The sequence below is a fragment of the Quercus suber genome, unplaced genomic scaffold, assembly GCF_002906115.3.
Source record: "Quercus suber isolate HL8 unplaced genomic scaffold, Cork oak 2.0 scaffold_341, whole genome shotgun sequence".
Classification (NCBI taxonomy): Eukaryota; Viridiplantae; Streptophyta; class Magnoliopsida; order Fagales; family Fagaceae; genus Quercus; species Quercus suber.
The window spans coordinates 34,295-54,989 of NW_027069793.1; the positions used below are offsets into that span (position 1 = coordinate 34,295).

General features: G+C 33.7%; 1 protein-coding gene across 1 annotated transcript; it reads right to left on the reverse strand.

Annotated features, from left to right (window-relative positions):
• Positions 1–8,039: 8,039 nt before the first annotated feature.
• LOC111997017 (magnesium transporter MRS2-5) lies at positions 8,040–13,011 on the reverse strand. The gene is given in 8 exon segments (XM_024029054.2): positions 8,040–8,314; positions 8,424–8,471; positions 8,839–9,183; positions 9,256–9,384; positions 10,722–10,792; positions 10,985–11,326; positions 11,329–11,619; positions 12,747–13,011. Coding segments are annotated over 7 exon segments (1,257 nt in total). The 5' UTR covers positions 11,420–11,619; positions 12,747–13,011; the 3' UTR covers positions 8,040–8,083.
• Between the last annotated feature and the right edge of the window lie 7,684 nt (positions 13,012–20,695).

Consider the following 20,695-nt stretch of genomic DNA (forward strand, 5'->3'; position numbering starts at 1 on the left):
ACTGCCATAATTTAGTTAGTCTTTATCTTTTATTACTATATGTGTTGGCCAATTGTGGAGCGCCACCTCATGAGTTCGAGATACTTTTTTAGCCAACTTGGAGTTCTTGTTGCAGATGCTAAGAATGTTTGTTGCAGACTCGGCTGTCTGCTAGGATTAGGAAGCATTCTATCTTATTACTAGTCTCGTTATACGCGCTATCTTATTTGACATTTACATATTTCCTTATTAATATTACATATTTAAAATTACTACTAAAATCAGGAGTGTCATGAGGCTACTATAATTTATTACTACATTTATTATACATGCTTTTTCATTCATTTTAATTTGAAGTTTACATGTTTTTTCATTAATATTATGCATTTAGAACTACTAATATAACTAGGAGTGTTATGAAACTAGCTTCAAAAAATGAACAAATATTACACGTTTATTTTGTAGCAAAAAAAAAAAACTTTTGTTCTTATTTTATTTATATAATTTTTATTTTGAAAACCTAATTTATAAGTGGATAAAACAATTTGAAAATTCATAAGAGAGTGACCCTATTTTAGGCAATGTTTTAGTGGCAATTAGAGTTGTATTTTTACTAGATTGTCCTTTAATTTTATTTTTACTTAATTATAGGGATGTAGGGGCATTTTTGAACCAAAAAAATGAGGATCCCAAACTGTTGAAGTTTCTTAAATAGTAGTATAAATTATTATTATTTATTTAAAATTTGAAATTTTAAAATTTAAAATATTTGGATAATTAGGGTTTGGATTTGGGAAAATGAAATCTGAGGCCTTGCTAGAATTTCGGCATTTATTTTCAGTATTTTTCTCACAAAGTCTGAATAAGAATAACAACTGTTTATCTGGGTTTCGCGCCAATCTTCAACTGCCATAATTTCGTTATTCTTTATCTTTTATTACTATATGTGTTGGCCAATTGTGGAGCGCCACCTCATGAGTTCCAGATACTTTTTTAGCCAGCTTGGAGTTCTTGTTGCAGATGCTAAGAATGTTTGTTGCAGACTCGGCTGTCTGCTGGGATTAGGAAGCATTCTTACTTATTACTTATACGCGCTATCTTATTTGACATTTACATATTTCCTTATTAATATTACATATTTAAAATTACTACTAAAATCAGGAGTGTCACGAGGCTACTATAATTTATTACTACATTTATTATACGCTCTTTTTCATTTATTTAAATTTGAGGTTTACCCGTTTTCTCATTAATATTATGCATTTAGAACTACTAATATAACTAGGAGTGTTATGAAACTAGCTTCAAAAAATGAACAAATATTACACGTTTATTTTGTAGCAAAAAAAAAAAAAAAAACTTTTGTTCTTATTTTATTTATATAATTTTTATTTTGAAAGCCTAATTTATAAGTGGATAAAACAATTTGAAAATTCATAAGAGAGTGACCATATTTTAGGCAATGTTTTAGTGGCAATTAGAGTTGTATTTTTACTGAATTATCTTTTAATTTTGTTTTTACTTAATTATAGGGATGTAAGGGCATTTTTGAACAAAAAAAAATGAGGATCCCAAACTGTTGAAGTTCCTTAAATAGTAGTATAAATTATTATTATTTATTTAAAATTTGAAATTTTAAAATTTAAAATATAGCAAAATTCGATGATAATTGTTCTTTGTTATCATGTCAAAATAACAAATGATTTTTTTTTAATTTTTTTAATATATATTTTTAAAAAGTTAAGATAATATATTGCATTTAGAAATTTTGTATTTTTCTAACATTGTTATTAGGATTAGAAGAAAACGAAATCAAACATAGATGCCAATCATTATAAGAGTTAATCTAGGGTCATAATTTTTACTATACTATTTACTACAATGTACTACAATTATCTTATCTGATAGATTTTAATTGGTAGGCTGTTACTTTCACATAAATTCATTACTTTTTTTTCATTACTCACAATTAATCACAAATGATAGTTGTGGTAAATGGTGTGGAAAATGAGAAATTATTAGATTCACTAGGAGGATTGCTAAAGTGGCCCTCTTGGTCCTTTTAACAAAAAAAAAAAAAAACTGTCATTAATACAAATGTGACAATACCTAGTGGTTTTAAAATTTTAATTCTTGTGCTGATTAAGAATTTGACTCACACACATTTGCATAAATGACATTATTTCATTAGTTGGGAGAACTATTTCAGCAGTCCTTCCATTGGATCTAATATTTTCTCGTGGAAAAGGGTGTGGTACTAGAATTTTTGTTATTATAAATATTTCACAAAAAAAATTATAAATAGTATTAACTTATTAAGACACTCTTTGGGACGAAATGGCTAAATAACCATAAAATCCTAACAATATAATTAGTTGTCAACGTTTTCAAACTATTTTTTTTTTAGCACCTCGAGTCTCAGAAAATCGAGTTATGCGCTCATACCTCGAGTCTTTGATGCTCGCTTTTATAGTTTGACCTGGCCTAGTTCCACGTGGCATCCCACGTGGAACTCGAGTCTCAGAGACTCGAGGTCTAAGCCAATATTTAAAACCACACCCACCCAGAAATAAATCACAGCATGAAGAAAAAAAAAAACCCGAAGAAGAAGAAAGAAGCCGAAAGCCAGAAGAAAAAAAAAAAAAAAAAAAAAACCCAGAAACAGGCGCGACCCAGGGTCGCGCGGCCCTGGGTCGCGCAGGCCGTGCGACCCCTGGGTCGCGCGACCTGCGCGACTCGGCGCGCAGCCCTGGGTCGCGCGCGACCCTGGCCGCACTGCGGCGCCGGTCGCGCCGGCCTGGGACTTGCCGGCTGGAGCTTTTTTTTTGGGTTTCTCTTTTTTTTTTTTTTTTTTTTTTTCCTTCTGATGAACACATATATATGGTATTTGAGCATCTTTTTCTAGACTCTTTCTCTCTCTCTGTGATCTGATTTTTTTTTTTTTTTTTTGGTATTTTGGTTTGTAGACGAGAGCGTTGCATACTTAAAATATTTTCAAATTTTTTTGATTTGGACCTCGAGTCTCTGAGACTCGAGTTCCACGTGGGATGCCACGTGGAACTAGGCCAGGTCAAACTATAAAAATCGAGCATCAAAGACTCGAGGTATGAGCGCATAACTCGATTTTCTGAGACTCGAGGTGCTAAAAAAAAAAATAGTTGAAAACGTTGACAACTAATTATATTGTTAGGATTTTATGGTTATTTAGCCATTTCGTCCCACTCTTTGAAATGGGGGAGGGAATAAGAGAAATAGAAGTGAAAGGAACTTACGAAATTGGTAAATAACTATAAAATCTCAACTATATAGTTAGTTGTCAATAGTTTCAAACTATATTTTTTTCTAGCATTTCGAGTTTAAAAAACTCGATTTAGGGGCTATAAATCGAGTATTTAAGGGTCGATTTTTATATTTTGATCAGGTCTGAGTTGGCATTTTTTCCACGTGGAATCTACGTGGAAATCGAGTATCTGAAACTCGATTTCTAAGCCAATATATATATCAAACCAGCTCCACCGAAAAAACAAAAGAAATCAGAGCGAGAAACAAAAAAAAAAAAAAAAAAAACCGAATAAGAAGGAAAGAAGCCGAAACCAGAAGAAAAGAAAAAAAAAAAAACCCCCAGAAGCAGCCCCAGGTCGCCGCGCGACCCAGGTCGCCGCGCGACCCAGGTCGCCGCGCGACCCAGGTCGCACCGCGACCCAGGTCGCCGCGCGACCCAGGTCGCACCTCGACCCAGGTCGCACCTCGACCCAGGTCGCACCTCGACCCAGATCTTCTGCTTCTGGGTTTTTTTTTTTTTTTTTTTTTTCTCTGATGAACACATGCATTTGAGCTTGATCTTTTTCTGGGTTGTTTCTCTGTGATCTGATTGTATTTTTGTTTTTTTTTGTTTTGGTATTTCGGCTTGTACATGAGACTTGGAGAGTTCAAATTTTTTCAAATTTTTTTGGTTTGGAAATCGAGTCTCCAAGACTCGATTTCCAAGTGGTCTCCATGTGGAAAAATATGCCACATCAGACCATAGAAATCGAGTATTTGAGACTCAATTTACAGTCCAAAATCGAGTCTCAAATACTCGAGATGCTACTTAATAATATACTTTGCAAACCGGACCTACTAACTAGATAGTTAGAAAAAAAAAATTAGTTTACTATTTTCCCCTAATATATTCATTTTCCTCATAACCTATTTTTTAATGACTCCATAATTGGGAGGAATTGTCAAGAGCCTTATAAATCAATGGCATTACTTAGGCTTAAATTCCCTACATGTTAAAACAATTGGATTATTAAAAGGGATGGAAAGAGGAATTGGAAAATGATTGCTTTTTACAATCAAGTAAAGACGTTAGAAGTTTTTTTTTTTGGTTTGTTGGCGGGTGATTCGAACTCAAATATGTTGTCCAACATTAAGAAACTTTACCAATTAAGTTAACTAGTAGCAGAATGTATAATTTTTTCTCTAAATTTTATTGTAGATAATTTGTTTTTCTAAAAATTAAACAATTTCTAAAAGTAATTTGTATATCTCTATTTTACAAATATATAATTTTATCATTTTAGGTGTTTTTAATTGATATTATTCATTTTTGAAGTGGTCTGTATTCTTCTAACTATTGTTATTATGTATTATATTTTCCTAATTTCTTTTTGTACAACTAAAATTTGTAAGTTTCTAATTTATCATTCAAATTTCTCATTCTCATAAAGAAATTATCATGATAGTAAAAACTTATTATTTAATTATAATTGATATTACTCAAATAATTGATGATACTATCAACACTAACATGTTTTTCCTCATTTTTAAGTATGTGCAAGAAAATGGACCAAATAGATTGAAGTGGGAATTGGACCTTTGGACTGTAATGGACCGAAGTGGACCAAATTACATCGAAGTGGATTAAAATGGACCAAAGTGGACTGAATTTCGGTCTGTAATTATTAAACATAACTCAAAAAATTAATAAAGTAACGTAAAACCATAACCTATTATAAGTAATATATTCCACTGTTTTGTTTTGATATGTGAAAGCTCACTAGTATAAATACTAGAGCTGGTTTAGATCCCCACTTTTTAAGTTATGGCTAGATTGCTTTCAATCTACTTCTAAAAGATACAAAACAAGAGTAATAAATGCGCAATCAACTAAGACTACTAACTAGTGCATGCGCATACATAATTGACAATTAAGTAAAAAACACAAGTAGTGTGTGGTAAGAGAGAAACGAACACAAGATAACAATGCGATGTGTTATAGAAGAGGAAAATTAGAGAAACTGGCTAAAAAATCTCTCCGCGGCCCTACTAGCCGAATCGATCTACTAGTAAATCAGTTGGAGTATAACGATAACAAATAGACCCTCCAAGCTTAGACTACACTCTGTACTTGGACCCTTAAGTACCATCTACCAACGGGCTTCACCGCGCAATTGCTTCCACCAAAGACTGGCATGATCCAATTGCTCTAAATCAACTCACAACACTCTGAATGAGTTTGGTTTGTATTTGGGGTAAGAACCTCTCAAAGGATATGGAATTAGTGAGGGAAGAGAGTGAAGAAAACTAAGAGAAATGTGTAGAAGATTGTTGGTTTGCAATCTCTAACTCTTTAATGGATTTTTAGGGTGTTCTCTCTAAAACTCTCCTTATAATTTCGTGGGTAATGTGGACTTTTATTATGTAGGTAAAGGTACGAGGGAAACACACAAAATTCTAGTTGTCAGTGCATCTCGCGAGTCAGTTCACAAGTTAGTCAAGTCGCGAGCTACTTACGAAATGCCTCTAACACTTGAGTCGTTTGAACTTCCACATGTGCTCTTCACATGGACTTTCACGAGTTGTACTAGTTGTGAGTCACTCGTGAAATCCCTTGCTTCACAGTTCTTTACCAAATTGAACACTAAACCCATTACATTTAGTCCCACAAAAATACATGTAAATGATTGAGTAAATTACAATCAAATTTGTCACGGAATTAAAGCCAACTAACATGAATTGAAAATTACAACTTTACAATATAGAAATGGTTTGTTGTTAAAATAACATCAATCAAATTTGGTATCATATTAATATTTTGAACTAAATTATTATGCATGCGTCTGTGATTCTATGTGCACGTTGAAAATTTTATTCAAGTTGAATTCGATACCATGCAGAGAAAGTAGTATACCAAAAAAAAAAAAAATTAGGAAAACCATTTGCATGTAATATTTTATGCAAAAAGAAAAAGAAAGGAAAAAAAAAAAAAAAACATTTGTCAAGAGCTTTATTATTTCTATCTCTTGAAGTTGATAAAAATGACATATAGTTTTCTAAGTGGGAGTAGCACTATATGCTTCAACCTTGCCTTGAATACTACATTAGCATACAGATTTAATTACACTAGTGGAATATGGTTTTCCTTTTTTTTTTTTTTTTTTTTTTATAAAGTTAAAAAAAATTTAAAAAAAAAAAAAAACTTAAATTTTCTTATATTATACATCATCTATTGATTTTCTTATATTAAATATTATAATACTTTAAAATTTTCATGATTAATTTAGTTATAGAATATTGTCAGCTTTTGATATTTAAATTAATTTGTTGGCTTTGATATATTTTTTTAATGAAGAATTTTTCAATGGGATATCATATAGGTCTTGGGCGTCCTCTACTGTAGCCTGTAGGGGGGGTGTTGGGAAATGCCCTTTTGGGTGGCTTCTGCTCATTTTATCTTTTGGGGGTTTCTCATATGGGCTACAACATTTATCACATTCATTCATAAATCCAACTTGCTCCCCAAATATTCATAAAATAAATAAAAACGTAGTCCCCGAGTGATCCTTCTCTCTTATAAAACCCCTTTGTAAACCCTATCTACAATCACAAATTCATAATCAAACACTATCTCTCACTCTCTTTCTCAAATCTCAATAAAAAATCTCAGTCTCACTCACCCTTCCTATAGTAAAATCCCAATGGCCTCAGATTCCCTTCTTCTCAGCCCACCCTAGATCAACTCCAAAAGCACCACCAGTACCGCCATCGAGTCCTCAGTAGAAACCCTAAATCTCTCAACCCAAGAACCCACACTCGGCTTCACAGAAAACTTTTCGTTAACCTACAAAGCAACTGGAAACCCATGTTTAGATTTCTTTTCACACGTTGTCCTCTCCACACCATCCCACGAAACCGTCAATCGAGTCCAAAAAGCCTGGGCCTACCACCCTCTTACCACACTCAAACTCATCTGTAACCTCCGTGGCGTACGCGGCACTGGCAAATCTGACAAGCACCTGTTCTATATGGCGGTGCTTTGGCTCCATAAACACCACCCTAAAACCCTAGCCCTCAACGCTAGAACCTTCGCCGACTTCAGTTATTTCAAAGACCTCCTCGAAATTCTTTACATAATACTCGAAGGCAAGTCGGCAAGCGAAAACGCCAAGAGAGAATGGGACCAGAGAAAAGAGCCAAGGGCATAGGCAGAGGAATGCGAGGCAGGGGGAGACGCATAGGCAGAATGCATTTTTTTACGAGAAAACACCTTGAAAAATATGAAGAAAAAAAAAAAAAAAACTAATAAGATTAAGAACAAGAATAAGACTTCAAAGTTGCCCAAGGAGTTGAGGGTTAAGCAGAATATTGCTAAAGTCAATCTTTAGAGAGAGCACGCAAGGTCCATGAGGAAAGAACAAGTCTTGGCCATGGCCAAGAAAGCTTTCGAGAGGTATAACCGAGACCCGGTTTATCGAATCTTGCACGACGCCGTTTTTTTTAATGTCTAGCAACCATTGAGTCTAGTGGCCTATTATCTCAATAGAGTCCTAGCAAACAAAAGGTAAAATGCCCTACCTTTTATGTTCAATTAAATAAAACAGAACATATCCCCATGTTACTAGGAAAGCTACCAGGCACTTTTTATCTATTTATAGTTCTTGACCCTAAACAAAAATAGAACAAACCAAGTTGAAATAATGGTTTCTGCAGACCTTGTCTCAGATTGAGCCAGCTCCTGCATTTAAGGGAAAGGAAGGTAGAGCAAAGAAATGAGTGTTGGAGACAAGATAGAGAGGTGGTGACAACCTTATTTGTCATTTAATTTGAAACAGCGTGCACTTTACAATGGAAAGACTTTCCTGCGCCTTAAATAAAATAGGAAAGAGAAGTACAAAAGCCCACAGGCACCCCCAGTAATAACCAGAACCCAATTGAATGCAGATGGATGGTCAAATATTGAGTCTGCAAAGTTCATTCCAAATACTGCTGTTACAGAAGCATATATTGTAGCCAGAAAGGTTGCCGCCGTAAGAAGCAACTGAAACTGTATCAGCTGGTTCTGAACATTGCCCTATTCAAGTAAACAGTGTAAAGCTAGAACTTTAGTATAAATGTTTTGAAATTCAAAATAATGGAGGAAAAGGCAACATAAAATTTGGAAGTTTTAAATCATGCCTTACCAGTTTAATATTGATCAAATCTTCAGTATCATCAATGTATTCTTTGAGCTGCATCACCAATAAAAGATAAAGCTTTTGATATCAGTGCCTGCAAGTTCAGTGGCAATCTTCTAGGGCACTATTTGGAGGACTCTATTCCCATAACTGAATGAGACTCAAACCTATTAAATTTTAATCAATAAAGGTTATTTTTGGCTTTGACCTGAATAATAAGCATTTTATACCCAGGCTGCTTTGTTGAAGATATGTGACTGGAGACATAGCAAAGCCAATCATAAGAACATAAGGTGATAGAAGTACCTCAGTGATTTTCAAAAAGTGGCCTATTTATTTAAATCATGATTTTTTTTTTTTTTTTTGTAAACATAAAATAAAAATGAAAGGCCAAATATATGGTTTACAGGAAATCACTAACCGTTGACAATTTGCTATGAGTATTGTCGCTGACAATGAAGTATGCCTCAAGTAACATTTCCAGTTGTTCAATGTTTTCCCCAGCATCTGATGAACTAATGAAGCTTCCATGTTTGCTCAAACTCACAATACTACTAAGAGCTCTTTGCAATTTCTGGGATCCACTGGTGGATGACTCCACAGGTGAAACAGGAGCAGACTTTGAAACCTCTCGGGCCCCACCTGAGGTATGTGTTTGTATACAAACATCACTTAGACCAGCCTCTGACCTTTGCTTCTTCTCAGTCAGGTACATTTCAGCCATGTCACCATCATCATCCATGAGATGTTCTATTTCATCTCGGACCTGGAAATTAAAGTTACATAGAGCATGAGAAGCATAGAGTTATCCAAAAAAGACTAAATTTAAAATATTTACCTTCTGAACTCTCTGTGTCAAGGCAAGGAGGTGGCCTTTGAGTCTACGTACGCGTTCTAGATTGAGGGTGCTAACAGATGTTGTTAATTCATCTAGCACAGGATACATCTCCATTTCCAGTTCATATACCTATCAAATCCAGAAACTCCTTAATGTGAGGGGTTTCACAATAACATTTCATGCTTTAATTTATGAGGTGGCCCTTCCAATTTCCCAATGCTAATTCATACTCACATAACACTCAAAAATGTAGATTACATGATACTTCAAACATAATTATTTTATCTATTCTTCCTCACTTAATAACTTCTAATAGAACCCTGGTTTTACCAAGCCCACTAATCTTACAACAATGCACACAAAATACTAAGCTTCAGACATTGGTAGCAATCCTGTCCATATATTGCCCATGCAAGACCTTTTCCCCCCTTTCCTAATCTAAGTTTTCATGTTACCAATGAATTCTATCTCAACTGGCACCTCCTTCCCTTAGCAAGTGCTATGTGGAGGGTGAGGTCAAGGGTGGGTTTAAGACCCACTAGGTGTGTGTGTGTAACTCACCTATAAAAATATAATAAAATAAAGTTCTCATGTTAAGAAATATGGATATGACTGACAAGAGGTTAATGGAGGGACTGGATCTAGATGGAACTTGATGGTGAAGAAGGGTCCATGTAGGCTCTAAGCAATTGAGATTGCAGATTTTTTGAGTTGAGATGTGAAAAGAAGTTTTTAAAGAAATGTGGAAAAATGAAATAGATAGCTGTCATATCCAATCAGGGCAATCTCTCCCACATCCACATGCATGAGATACACAGTTGTAGAATCACAAGGTTGGCAAATATAAGTTCAACATGAAGTTTTCGAGTACTAAATGAATAAGCAAGCAAAATTATTGTGTATGCAGACCCTCATCACATACCTGTTTAGTTTCAAAGGACTATGCTGAGAAAGGATGCATTACGCTAGGTTGCATACAATTTTCTAGCTAATATTTCATTAAGGTACTTGCCATTTACAACCTTTAGAGAGATGAAGCCCTTGTGCTCAGGGTTCTCAGTGTGTCAAACCAACCATATCAACTAAGAGGGAGCCAAGACTGAACACAGCAAAAGCCCATTCCAAGACCAAGTCTGAAATGAACGGGACCGATTGGTTCCACTCTCTTCAGGTAGTATAACAGACTATCAGATGGAATGGAAAAGATATATACAAGCCAACCCAACCTTGTGACTCATTTGTGGTCAAAACAATGTGGCCACTAGCACATTAATCGATTTCAAGGAATCACCCAGGTAAGTCAAAACTGGGGCTTGACCAAGGATGTCCATAATTGTTTAGTAAGTAGCATCAGGGCTTTACCATGTACAAGAATTATATCTCCATATTTTGTGAGCAAATAACATATTCACTTAGGTCTATTTTCAATGAAGATGTTACCATAAAGGTTGTGGTGTATTGCATACCTGAGCATCAAGAGACATGCATATTAGTTCCAAAGCCAGTTCCAGTGCCCTAAATTCGAAAGGCAGATCCTCTGAATCAAATCGGTACACATGTTAAGAAATTTATGCAGCATTTTAACTTTTTAAATTTGAAGAGTACAAAAACCACCTTAGCATAGCATCAGCACCCACTTTCAGCAAGAACTTAACATTGGGCTACTGAAGGTTGAAGCAAGTATACATTTCAGATTAGTAAAAAATTTAACTTTGTATGCTTTTCTTACCGGCTTGATATTTTTTTATCTGAAGGCGCTTGCACAATTCTGACTTGTACTTCACAACAGATCCATCCAATGAATTCATCAGGATAACCTCATCAGCTGTGATTATACACCGGATCTGTTCAAGACTGACCACAATTGCCTTCTCCCGTCCTAATATTGTAGAAGGATAAATGAACAAAGGATCCAAAAGTCGGAGATCTCTGGCAGGCAAAGAACAATGTCTCATTATTGTAGCCTTGTCAAGCTCCAAAGTCTTTGAATTGCCATTTTTATCAATTTTTATCCAAGATCGACTCCCGTGACCTCTCTTCTTCAGGCCTGCTGTAATACTAGACCCTCTCCTCCTATTCCATTTGAATGAAATCTCTCACTACTATGAGCAGATGCAGATTCAGGAAGATTAGGAGGACCACAAAGAGGCTGCGATTCTTCCATCAGATTTTACTTTCTCCTGCTTTGTTTCACAATCAATATTTTGCTCCAGGGATTCCGTATCAGAAACAAATCAGATTGTATCCAAATGCCACTGTGTCACAACCACAATCTTGCATGCAAGCTGGTAATTGAGTGTATACGCAATCAAAGCCATTGGTATCGATACCATTCATCTTCTTTTTACATTTCTGAAGTAAAAGCTGAAAAGCAGAAGTGTTCTAGAAGAAAATCAAATAAATTAATCAAGCCAAGATCATATTTCCATCAGCAGGCTCAAAGTAGGGAAAAATGAAGTGTTCAAATGGAAGTTAAAGAAACCATCTCTTTGATAAGTAACAACATGTGTACTACATTTAGAAGGAGAAGAAAGAGAAAACATGTTAAAACATGTACTACATCTCAAGATGTAGTTTTCTCAGTTCTAAGACTTTACAGAATTAGACCAGCACTCAACAAAGCATGTTAAAACTATCAAATCTAAATTTCGTTTACTTTTTGGAACCAATAGTAGTAACCAATATTGCTTACCATAAGAAAAACAAAACAACAAGCGCAAACAATATGCATACTTTAATGCAATTTACTAATGAAAACTAATTTGCCTAAAAGCTTGCCCCAGTAATCCATCCCAGACGAAAACTAACACAAACAAGTTCGATTTTCAATCTTAAATTAAAAATTCAACACCCAAAACCCAAAAAGTTTCATTATTAAAAATTGGTTCCAGTTAACAGATGCCGGGCATTTGTTAATGAACCATTTTAGGAAAGTTAACGCCATAAACCCCAAAAGTTCACTTTTTTAGCCATTGTCCATAAATTTCCCTGTAGCAATTGTCCCCACTATCCATAACAATTTTGCAGAGATGCATACAGTGAACTAACAGTCTAACACAAACAGTTTGATTTTCAATCTTAAATTAGAAATTCAACACCCAAAACCCATAAAGTTTCAATCTTTATGAGCCACTTGTCCATAAATTTCCCTATAGTAATTGTCTCCACCATTAATCAACAAATGTGCAGAGATGCAAACAGTGAACCCAAAACCCCAACTAATGAGTAAAAAAATCAATTTTCACATAAACTAAAGCATGAAATGATAACCCAAATGCCCATTTTTTTTCTATGGCTATCGAGCAATCACAGAAACCCCATCAGATGAAAATCAGAGAAACCCAGGTGCAGAAATGGAAGAAGAATAACAAAATAAGGACACCCTTTTGAGGTTGTCAGTGTCAGAGTTCGCAGACAATATGGGAAAGCTTGGATAACTGAAAGTGAAGAAAGACATGTTTGTTCACAGGAACAGTTAATAGAGAAATTACCATAAGTGGAATATGTGGAATTGAGGAGGATCTTCCATTGAAGAAAGCTGATCAAACCTTTGCCTTTGAAATGGTTTTGGTATTTTTAGTTTTAGTTTTAAATCAAACTCAGTCAAGGTGGATGGATTCTTTGTAAACCCATTTATTCATCATAAATTTAAATCGGTCTCCACTTTTTCATTTACCACAAAGAATTAAGTTTGGATAGCGGTATTTCCACGTTTTCAGCGTTTGCGTTTTTAGCTGAGTCCTACAGTAGTGTTTACCACTCAGCCAAAAACACAAAAAAAATGCGCATATTAATATATTTTTTGTTCCTACTATATTATTTACATTTTTAAAAATAATTTTGTTATAGTATTTTCAATAATATATTTTTAATTTTTGACAAATAAACATATCCAAACACAGTAATTTACTTATTTTTCAAAAATTAAAAAAATATTTTTACATATATTATTAAACCATAATTTAGAAAATATAATAAACTAATAATAGGCACTTGCGTTGCACGATTTTATGAAAAAATTTATAAAATAAACGTATAAATAATTATATATTTTAATAAATTCAATAAAGATAAAAGAAAAAATTATCAAATGTAAATAATTATCTCACTAAAATAAGGGGTAAGATTTCTTCCTAAAACTAAATTAAATTGATAATTCCAAATTGAATTATAAATTGATAATTATTTTTAAAAAATGTACTAAACAATTGATAAATCTAAAATTAATATAATCTTGATAATATTATAAATTAAAATTAAAGTTGATAATTAAAGAATACACGTGTACATCTTAATAATTTGATGTAACATAAAAATCAAATAAGAAAATTGTTAAAATTAATCTATTAATTCTAATCATATTTAATCATTAATTCTAAGAATTGAATTTTAAATTGATAATTATTTTAAAAAAAGTACTAAATAATTGATAAATCTAAAATTAATATAATCTTGATAATATTATAAATTAAAATTAAAGTTGATAGTTCAAGAATACACGTGTAGAACATCTTGATAATTTGATGTAACATAAAAATCAAATAAAAAATTGTTAAAATTAATCTATTAATTCTAACCATATTTAATCATTAATTCTAAGACCCTAACCCTAAGCATATAAATTAGATCAAAGCTAAGAAAATTAGTTTAAACAAAAGGCAACCAATACACAAAACCTAATCAATTTAATAAAAACAAAGAAGGAGCCTTTAGAAACTTGAAAATGTTTTCAAATGTTTTGAAGTCATTAATTAAAATCACATGATGATAAAAAACCAATAATAACAGTAAATAAACAAAATGAAAATAATAATAATAAAAGAAGAAAGAATGCATACCTGCAGTGTCATGGGATTTAAGCATTCACATATTGAAATAAGTTTCACTCCAAAAAAGATATATAGGGTTATATATATTAGTAGAGTTCCATTTGAAATATAATTCATTTAAATCTTATTGAAATTAAAGATATCTAATCAATGTGTTTGTTTTTATCCCATAAAAATTGGAATTAAAAAAGGTCATATGAATAGAATGAAAAAAAAAAAGGTTGATTCAACATAACGTAACATGTAAAAATTAAAATTTATAAATAAAATAAATTAAAAAATTAAAAATTTAAAAAATTAAAAAAAAAAAAGATAAGAGAGAAAGAGGACGTGGTTGATAGCTATAAGGAATTTTGATATATATATATATATATATTAAATGTCATTAATGTAAAAATTATCAAATTAATAGAGATATATACTGTTTTTGAAATAGATAGAAATTATCAAATTATTGGAGATATATACTGTTTCTTAGGATAGATTTATATTAATCACCTCTTAAAGAATTTGGATTATGCTTATCCCTTAATAATCAAGTTTGTAGCTTGATATTATGATAAATAATATTGATTTAATAATATTAAAATTTTGAAAATTTAGATGATAAATATTATCTAAATTAAATTTTTGTATGTTAAATATTATCTCCTAACTTAAGAAATATATCCTAACAAATAAAAAAATAATGTTAATTAGATGATAAATATTATCTAAATTAAATTTTTGTATGTTAAATATTGTCCCTTAATTTAAGAAATATATCCTAACAAATAAAAAATAATGTTAATCTAATTTTATTTAATGATGATAAGAATGAATTAAAGTCCTGGTAGTATACTATTTCTTTTTAGTTCTTTAAAAATCTAAAATTTTAATAATATATATTTTATATATATTTAAAATTTTATATATTTTTTATTATATATAATATAATATAATATAATAATATGATTTAACAAACTCAATAGTTTCAAAAGTACCAAATTAAACTCAAATTTAAAAATATAATAAATTAATCCTCAACCAATATCAAGGGCCAAACACAAGTTGTTTAATTTATTTTATATTTTTATTACACTTCAAAGCTCAATCTTNTTATCGAATCTTGCACGACGCCGTTTCCGATGTTTTTACAGAGATGTTGAAGGCTGATATGCAAGCTTTGAATGAAGGAAAGCATAGAGATATCAGTCTTGCAGCAAAATGGTGCCCTACGATTGACTCGGCCTACGACAAGTCCTTGTTGATATGCGAGAGCATTGCTAAACGGGTTTTTCCTAAAGAGTCTGACCTGAAATATCGAACCCTAGAAGATGCTCATTATGCTTATAGAGTCCGAGATAGGTTGAGAAAGCAAGTTTTGGTTCCGCTCCATTAGGTTCTGGAACTCCCCGAAGTGTATATGAGTGCAAATATGTGGGAAACCTTGCCTTACAATCGTGTACCTTCGTGGCAATGAAGAATTGCAAGGACACTTTCTGAAACACGACAACAAGCGATTCTAGGAGTACCTGAAAGCGTGAAGAGTGGTGAGGCAACAATCGCGGCGGTGCGTTGCACCCACTTGAAGATTATCGCTTTCTTGAAAACGACAACAAGCGATTCTAGGAGTACCCGAAGCGTGAAAGAGTGGTGAGGCATTTTTTTTTTTTTTTTTGCTTTTAAAATTATAGAATTCAATTTGTTATTCCCTTAAATTATGGGGTTTAGATTGTAATATTCTTCTAAGTAAAAAAAAAGGTAATACTCTTTAGTCTTTATTTTAAAAAAGAAGAAATCTTCTTCCAAAAAAAAGAAATCTATATTAAGAAAATAAATTAACCAGTACAATAATTTTCATGATTTATTTTTGATAATTTACATAGTTGTATATCTTAACTTATATAAAGTTATTGGGAAGAAAATTATGAAATTTCAAAATGGTTTAACCTTTTTTTTTGTTTAAGTTATTTTCATTTCTACATATATTTTTTTAATGAATTACTTCTATGTCTATTTGTGTATAATAACTGTTTACCATCTTAATATATGTTGAATCATAGTTGTATAATACCAAAAGGGGGTGAAGTTACAACAAGAGATGGGTCTGATGAGCCATCTGTATGCGGAAGTATAAAAGGGGCAGGTTACAATTGCTGTAAACTATGATACAAGAAATAAAAGCCATCTGTTTACAATTTGTAAAGAGAAGGGAGGTATTTTGAAGTGTTTTGCTAAGTTGAGCTAAAAGACTCCTAAAATTGGACCTCTGAGGTGAAGTATTAAACTGGACCTGCTTCAGATTGAGGAGGAGACTCACTTATATAGAGGAAGGGAGCGTCCTCAACTGCTGAAAATCCGGAAGGTAAAATGCTTTAACTCGGGTGAATAATCATTTCAGCCGAAAGCAAATAGTAACCTCGTGATTATTTGTCGGGGCACTGTAGAGTGAACAGTAGTGGTCACTGTACATGAATAGTGTTTTGTCCCCTTGCTTTTCAGAATCACTGTTCAACTTTTACTATTCGGTGAATAGTGATTTACCGGGTACTGTAGTTGTGTAGAATCTTGCATAGTAACCGGGTCTGAGAACTGTTCCAAATAGTGACTGGTGCTATTTGGAGAATCTATCCAGGACTAGGGAAACTAAAACTGCGGAAGAGGCAGGAGAAGTCTGTTCTACTGTCTTTTAACTTTTCTGCAGGAGTTGCTAGTCCGTATCATAATACTCTGAAGGAGGACTATGATTATAGTCGTGTTCATGGAAGGTAGCAAACTGATTACAGACGCCACACCAATTCAGGGCCTCATAATCTGGTTGCTTAGCAATGAAACGTCTTGGATCATTATTGCAATTAATCCATTGGAGGTTCATGGTTGCTTCAGAATATGGTTTGGTGGTGAAGACAGAAATTCTTCCTGTGCTACCAACAAAATGATAATTTGCCCACAAGTCTTGGGCAACAGTGAGAGTCTCATTGGTAAAATAGTTACGCCAACAGTCTATAAGGTTATGAGGTTCTTGGAAAGATAAATAAGAATCTCCTTCAAACCAGGGACCTTGGTAGGTGTAACCATTGATGAGAACAAGGTGTCTGGAGGGAATGACAGTCATCCAGTTGATACCATCCCATTGTGGGAGAGTGCTCCAGCATCTAATGGAGACAAATGGACTTCTGACCTTTCTGACAACCTGTTGTATGATCTGTGGGAACTGGATAATTTGATCATGGCGTGTCAGCTTGATTAGCCTAACAAATCCATATTCAAACATTCTGGAAAGCCAGCTTGAGTTCATGACTTCCTCTTCTGTACCATCGTCTGCACCGTCTTCATAATTGATTGTAACTTTACCCCATTTGGTATCAGAGCCACTTTTGGCCGATCGTTGAGTTGTAAGTTACAGTTTTGAATTAAATCAAGTTGGCCGGTTCTATCGCCATAGTTATCCATTATTTTGTGCATTAATATTCATTATTTTTATATGTTCCTAATTGTTTTACATCTATTTTCTGATAACTCTCCAGTTACTATTCATCATCCCTCCTAGTTCCGTTGTTACTATTGTCTTTTGTTGGAAGGCTGAGCCTCCTATCTATCTGCTTTTATTCTTTGATTATTTGTCCATGTTGATCAATTGTTTCCCAGTTATCTGCTTCTTCTTGTTTCTGTTTTTATCCAGCCAATTTGTTGTAGATGTGTACTGTTGAGACTTGTAAGACCGTGATCTGTGCCGTTGTCAACCCAGTAAGTCCAGTAAGTCCCCAGCTGAGTGTGTGTCCCGCAGTAAGTCCCGACGGATAGGGCCATAGGGAGTTATCTCAGAAAGGATTGTGGCAGTAGGAAGTTGAGTTGCAGAGATTAGGCGATTGTCTTTTTGTACACCCTGTTTCAGATCTAAGGATAGATCCAGAAGTTTGAGGTTAAAGGTAATTAGGTTGTAATTGTTTTACTAGGCTTTTAATCATGAATATGAGAAGATTGTTTAGAAGTAACTCTTCTACCAGCATTAGGTCATCTAGTGCAACCCCCTCGGAGATTCCCCAGTCAGATGGAGTAATCAATTCGGAGAATTATGAAGTTTCAGATCTAGATCTAAAACTAGGAGATTGGAACATTCCCAAGGTTCCCACCAACAAGATCTACAAATCTTCTTGGACCCTTAAGAATGCATTTAAAACCAGTTATTATGTCCGAACCATAGAACAGGTTCACAGTATCAACAAGGAGTACGAAACATGCTACTTGTTACCTGAAGCAACCCTGTTAGGACACAGGAAGGATGATTTTCATTTCATCCACATAGGTTTAGTCCAGGTAGGAGTCAAACCCTTAATCCGAGAAGGATTAAATGCCTCCATCCTTATGGCCCTTAGAGACACTCGTCATATAAGATTTAATGACAGCCTCCTAGGTACCATAGAAACCAGTCTTACTAATGGTCCTGTCCATTTTGACTGCTTTCCAAACTTTTCAGTGNTCACCACAGCTTTCACACACATCATTGCGAGTGACTTTTCGCTTGCACAAATTCTTCTTTGTAGGTAGTGCTTCGCAACAAGCCCGCCATAGAAAATGTTTAATTTTGTTAGGGACATTGAGGCTCCATATTTTCTTCCAAATCCATTATTTGCTGCTGGATTTGATTGGCCTGGTTTGGACAAGGCCTCAATTTCTGGAAGCATCCGATATGCACTTCTTGCAGTGTAAACTCCATTCTTCGTCTTTTGCCAAATAAGAGAATCTTCAGGTCTGCGTTTGCTAAGGGGAATGCTGAGAACAGCTTCAGCTTCCTGGGGCAGTAGCTCATCGCGAACTCTGTCCTCCAACCAACACGGAACTGTTTCATCTATTAATGCACAGACATGAGTGCAGTTTGGAAAAAAAATTTAGGGAGATATGACTTGCCTCGAGAATGGATCCGGGAGCCAATTGTCACCTCTAATGTGGCCCTTCTCCCCATTACCAATTCGCCAAGTTGAACCTCTACAAACAAAACAAGACTTTTTGCTTTCAAAATACTATGCCAAGCATATGATCGATTCGTTTTAACCCACTTATCCAAAATTGAGCAATTGGGGAAGTATTTGGCTTTGAATACATTGTAGAAAAGGGAGTTAGTGTTGTGGCTTAGGGTCCGTTTGGATACAGCTGAAAACTGAAAACTGAAATTGAAAACTAAAAAACACTGTAGCAAAATAATTTTTAAATGTGTGAATAGTATCGTGGGATCCATTTTTAATGAAAAAATTACTGAATCAGAGGATGACTGGTAGAGGTGCTAGAAGAAACTCTAGAGGAATCAGAGGATGACTGGTAGATCTGACGAATCTCACTACTAGAAACCTCACTATCTGATTGGTTGAGTTCTAGGAGCTTAAAGATTTCCTCTTTACCTGCTTGGTCATTGACGAGGGTATTGATAAGGGATTTGGCCTTAGCTTTACACTCTTTTCTGAAATGACCTTGTTTTCCACAGTTGTAGCATTTTCCTGATGCTTTGGGTATGAACTTTCCTGTGGATTTGGATTTACCTTTCTTATAGAAGTCATCTTTGCTATATTTTTGTCTTCTATAATACTTGGACTTGGTTCTGTTCCTATGAAAATGTTCAGAGGTTTCCTTGCCTCTGTATTTGGATTTTCTCTTAGGAAGGATGGAAGGTAGGCCATACTGTGTACAAAAGTTTCCTACTTCGTACTTGGCTTTCCCTTTGCTGGCTTTGCTCTGGATTTTGAGATCTCTGCACATCTTCATTCCTTCACTTTTGAGGCGCCAGTTAATTAAAGCATCAATCATTGCTGGAAACAAAAAAGTCCATCAACATTTAGAAAATACAAATGACACAAACCTCTGAAAGTTAAAATATTTTAGAATTGTTATGATATAATGTTTATACAATTGAAGTCTGAAGTTGGTTGATTTCAACACTCAATTAAATTGTATTATGCTATTGCTAGAATTTCATTGTAGTTAGAATATATATCCTGAATATTAGTTTTAATTTTGATCGCTAATTATAACTAATTGTGCTCTAATGTGTTTCTTTATTACATTACAGGGAAAGTTTTTCTTAGACAATCTGACAATATTCTTAAATTTCCAGGATCAATGGTCTGCATTTAGGCAAAACTCAATGAATTTTTTTATCCTGTATTTCTTTGTTTGTTGCTCCACATTTTCCTTTGGTGTAGAATTTTGTGACACTACTTACTATTGTAGTTTGATGCATTTCATGGATTAATACTACAGGATTTGAGTATCATAATATTTTAATTATTAATTATTTTTTGTCAAAAAGTCACCTATATTTGCTTCTACAAAAAACAAAGACAACTATAATCTCTCTTGGACTAGCATAATTTTATTTTGATAATCTTTTGGACCTTTGGAACATGTTTTGAATAAAAAATTATTAGAGTTAAAAAAAAAAAAAAAAAGCGCTTTCTTTTTCCTTGAGTGCATGGGTGGTAAAGGAATACAAATTTTTTAAATCTATTTCTAAAAGGTCTATTTAAAATTTTGTTGACCGACCATGAAATTTCAAGATTAAATTTGGAAGTCTCTCTAAAAGACTCTTTGGATTCATGTCTTTTTCTTGCAAGCAATTATTTGATTTTATTTTTTGG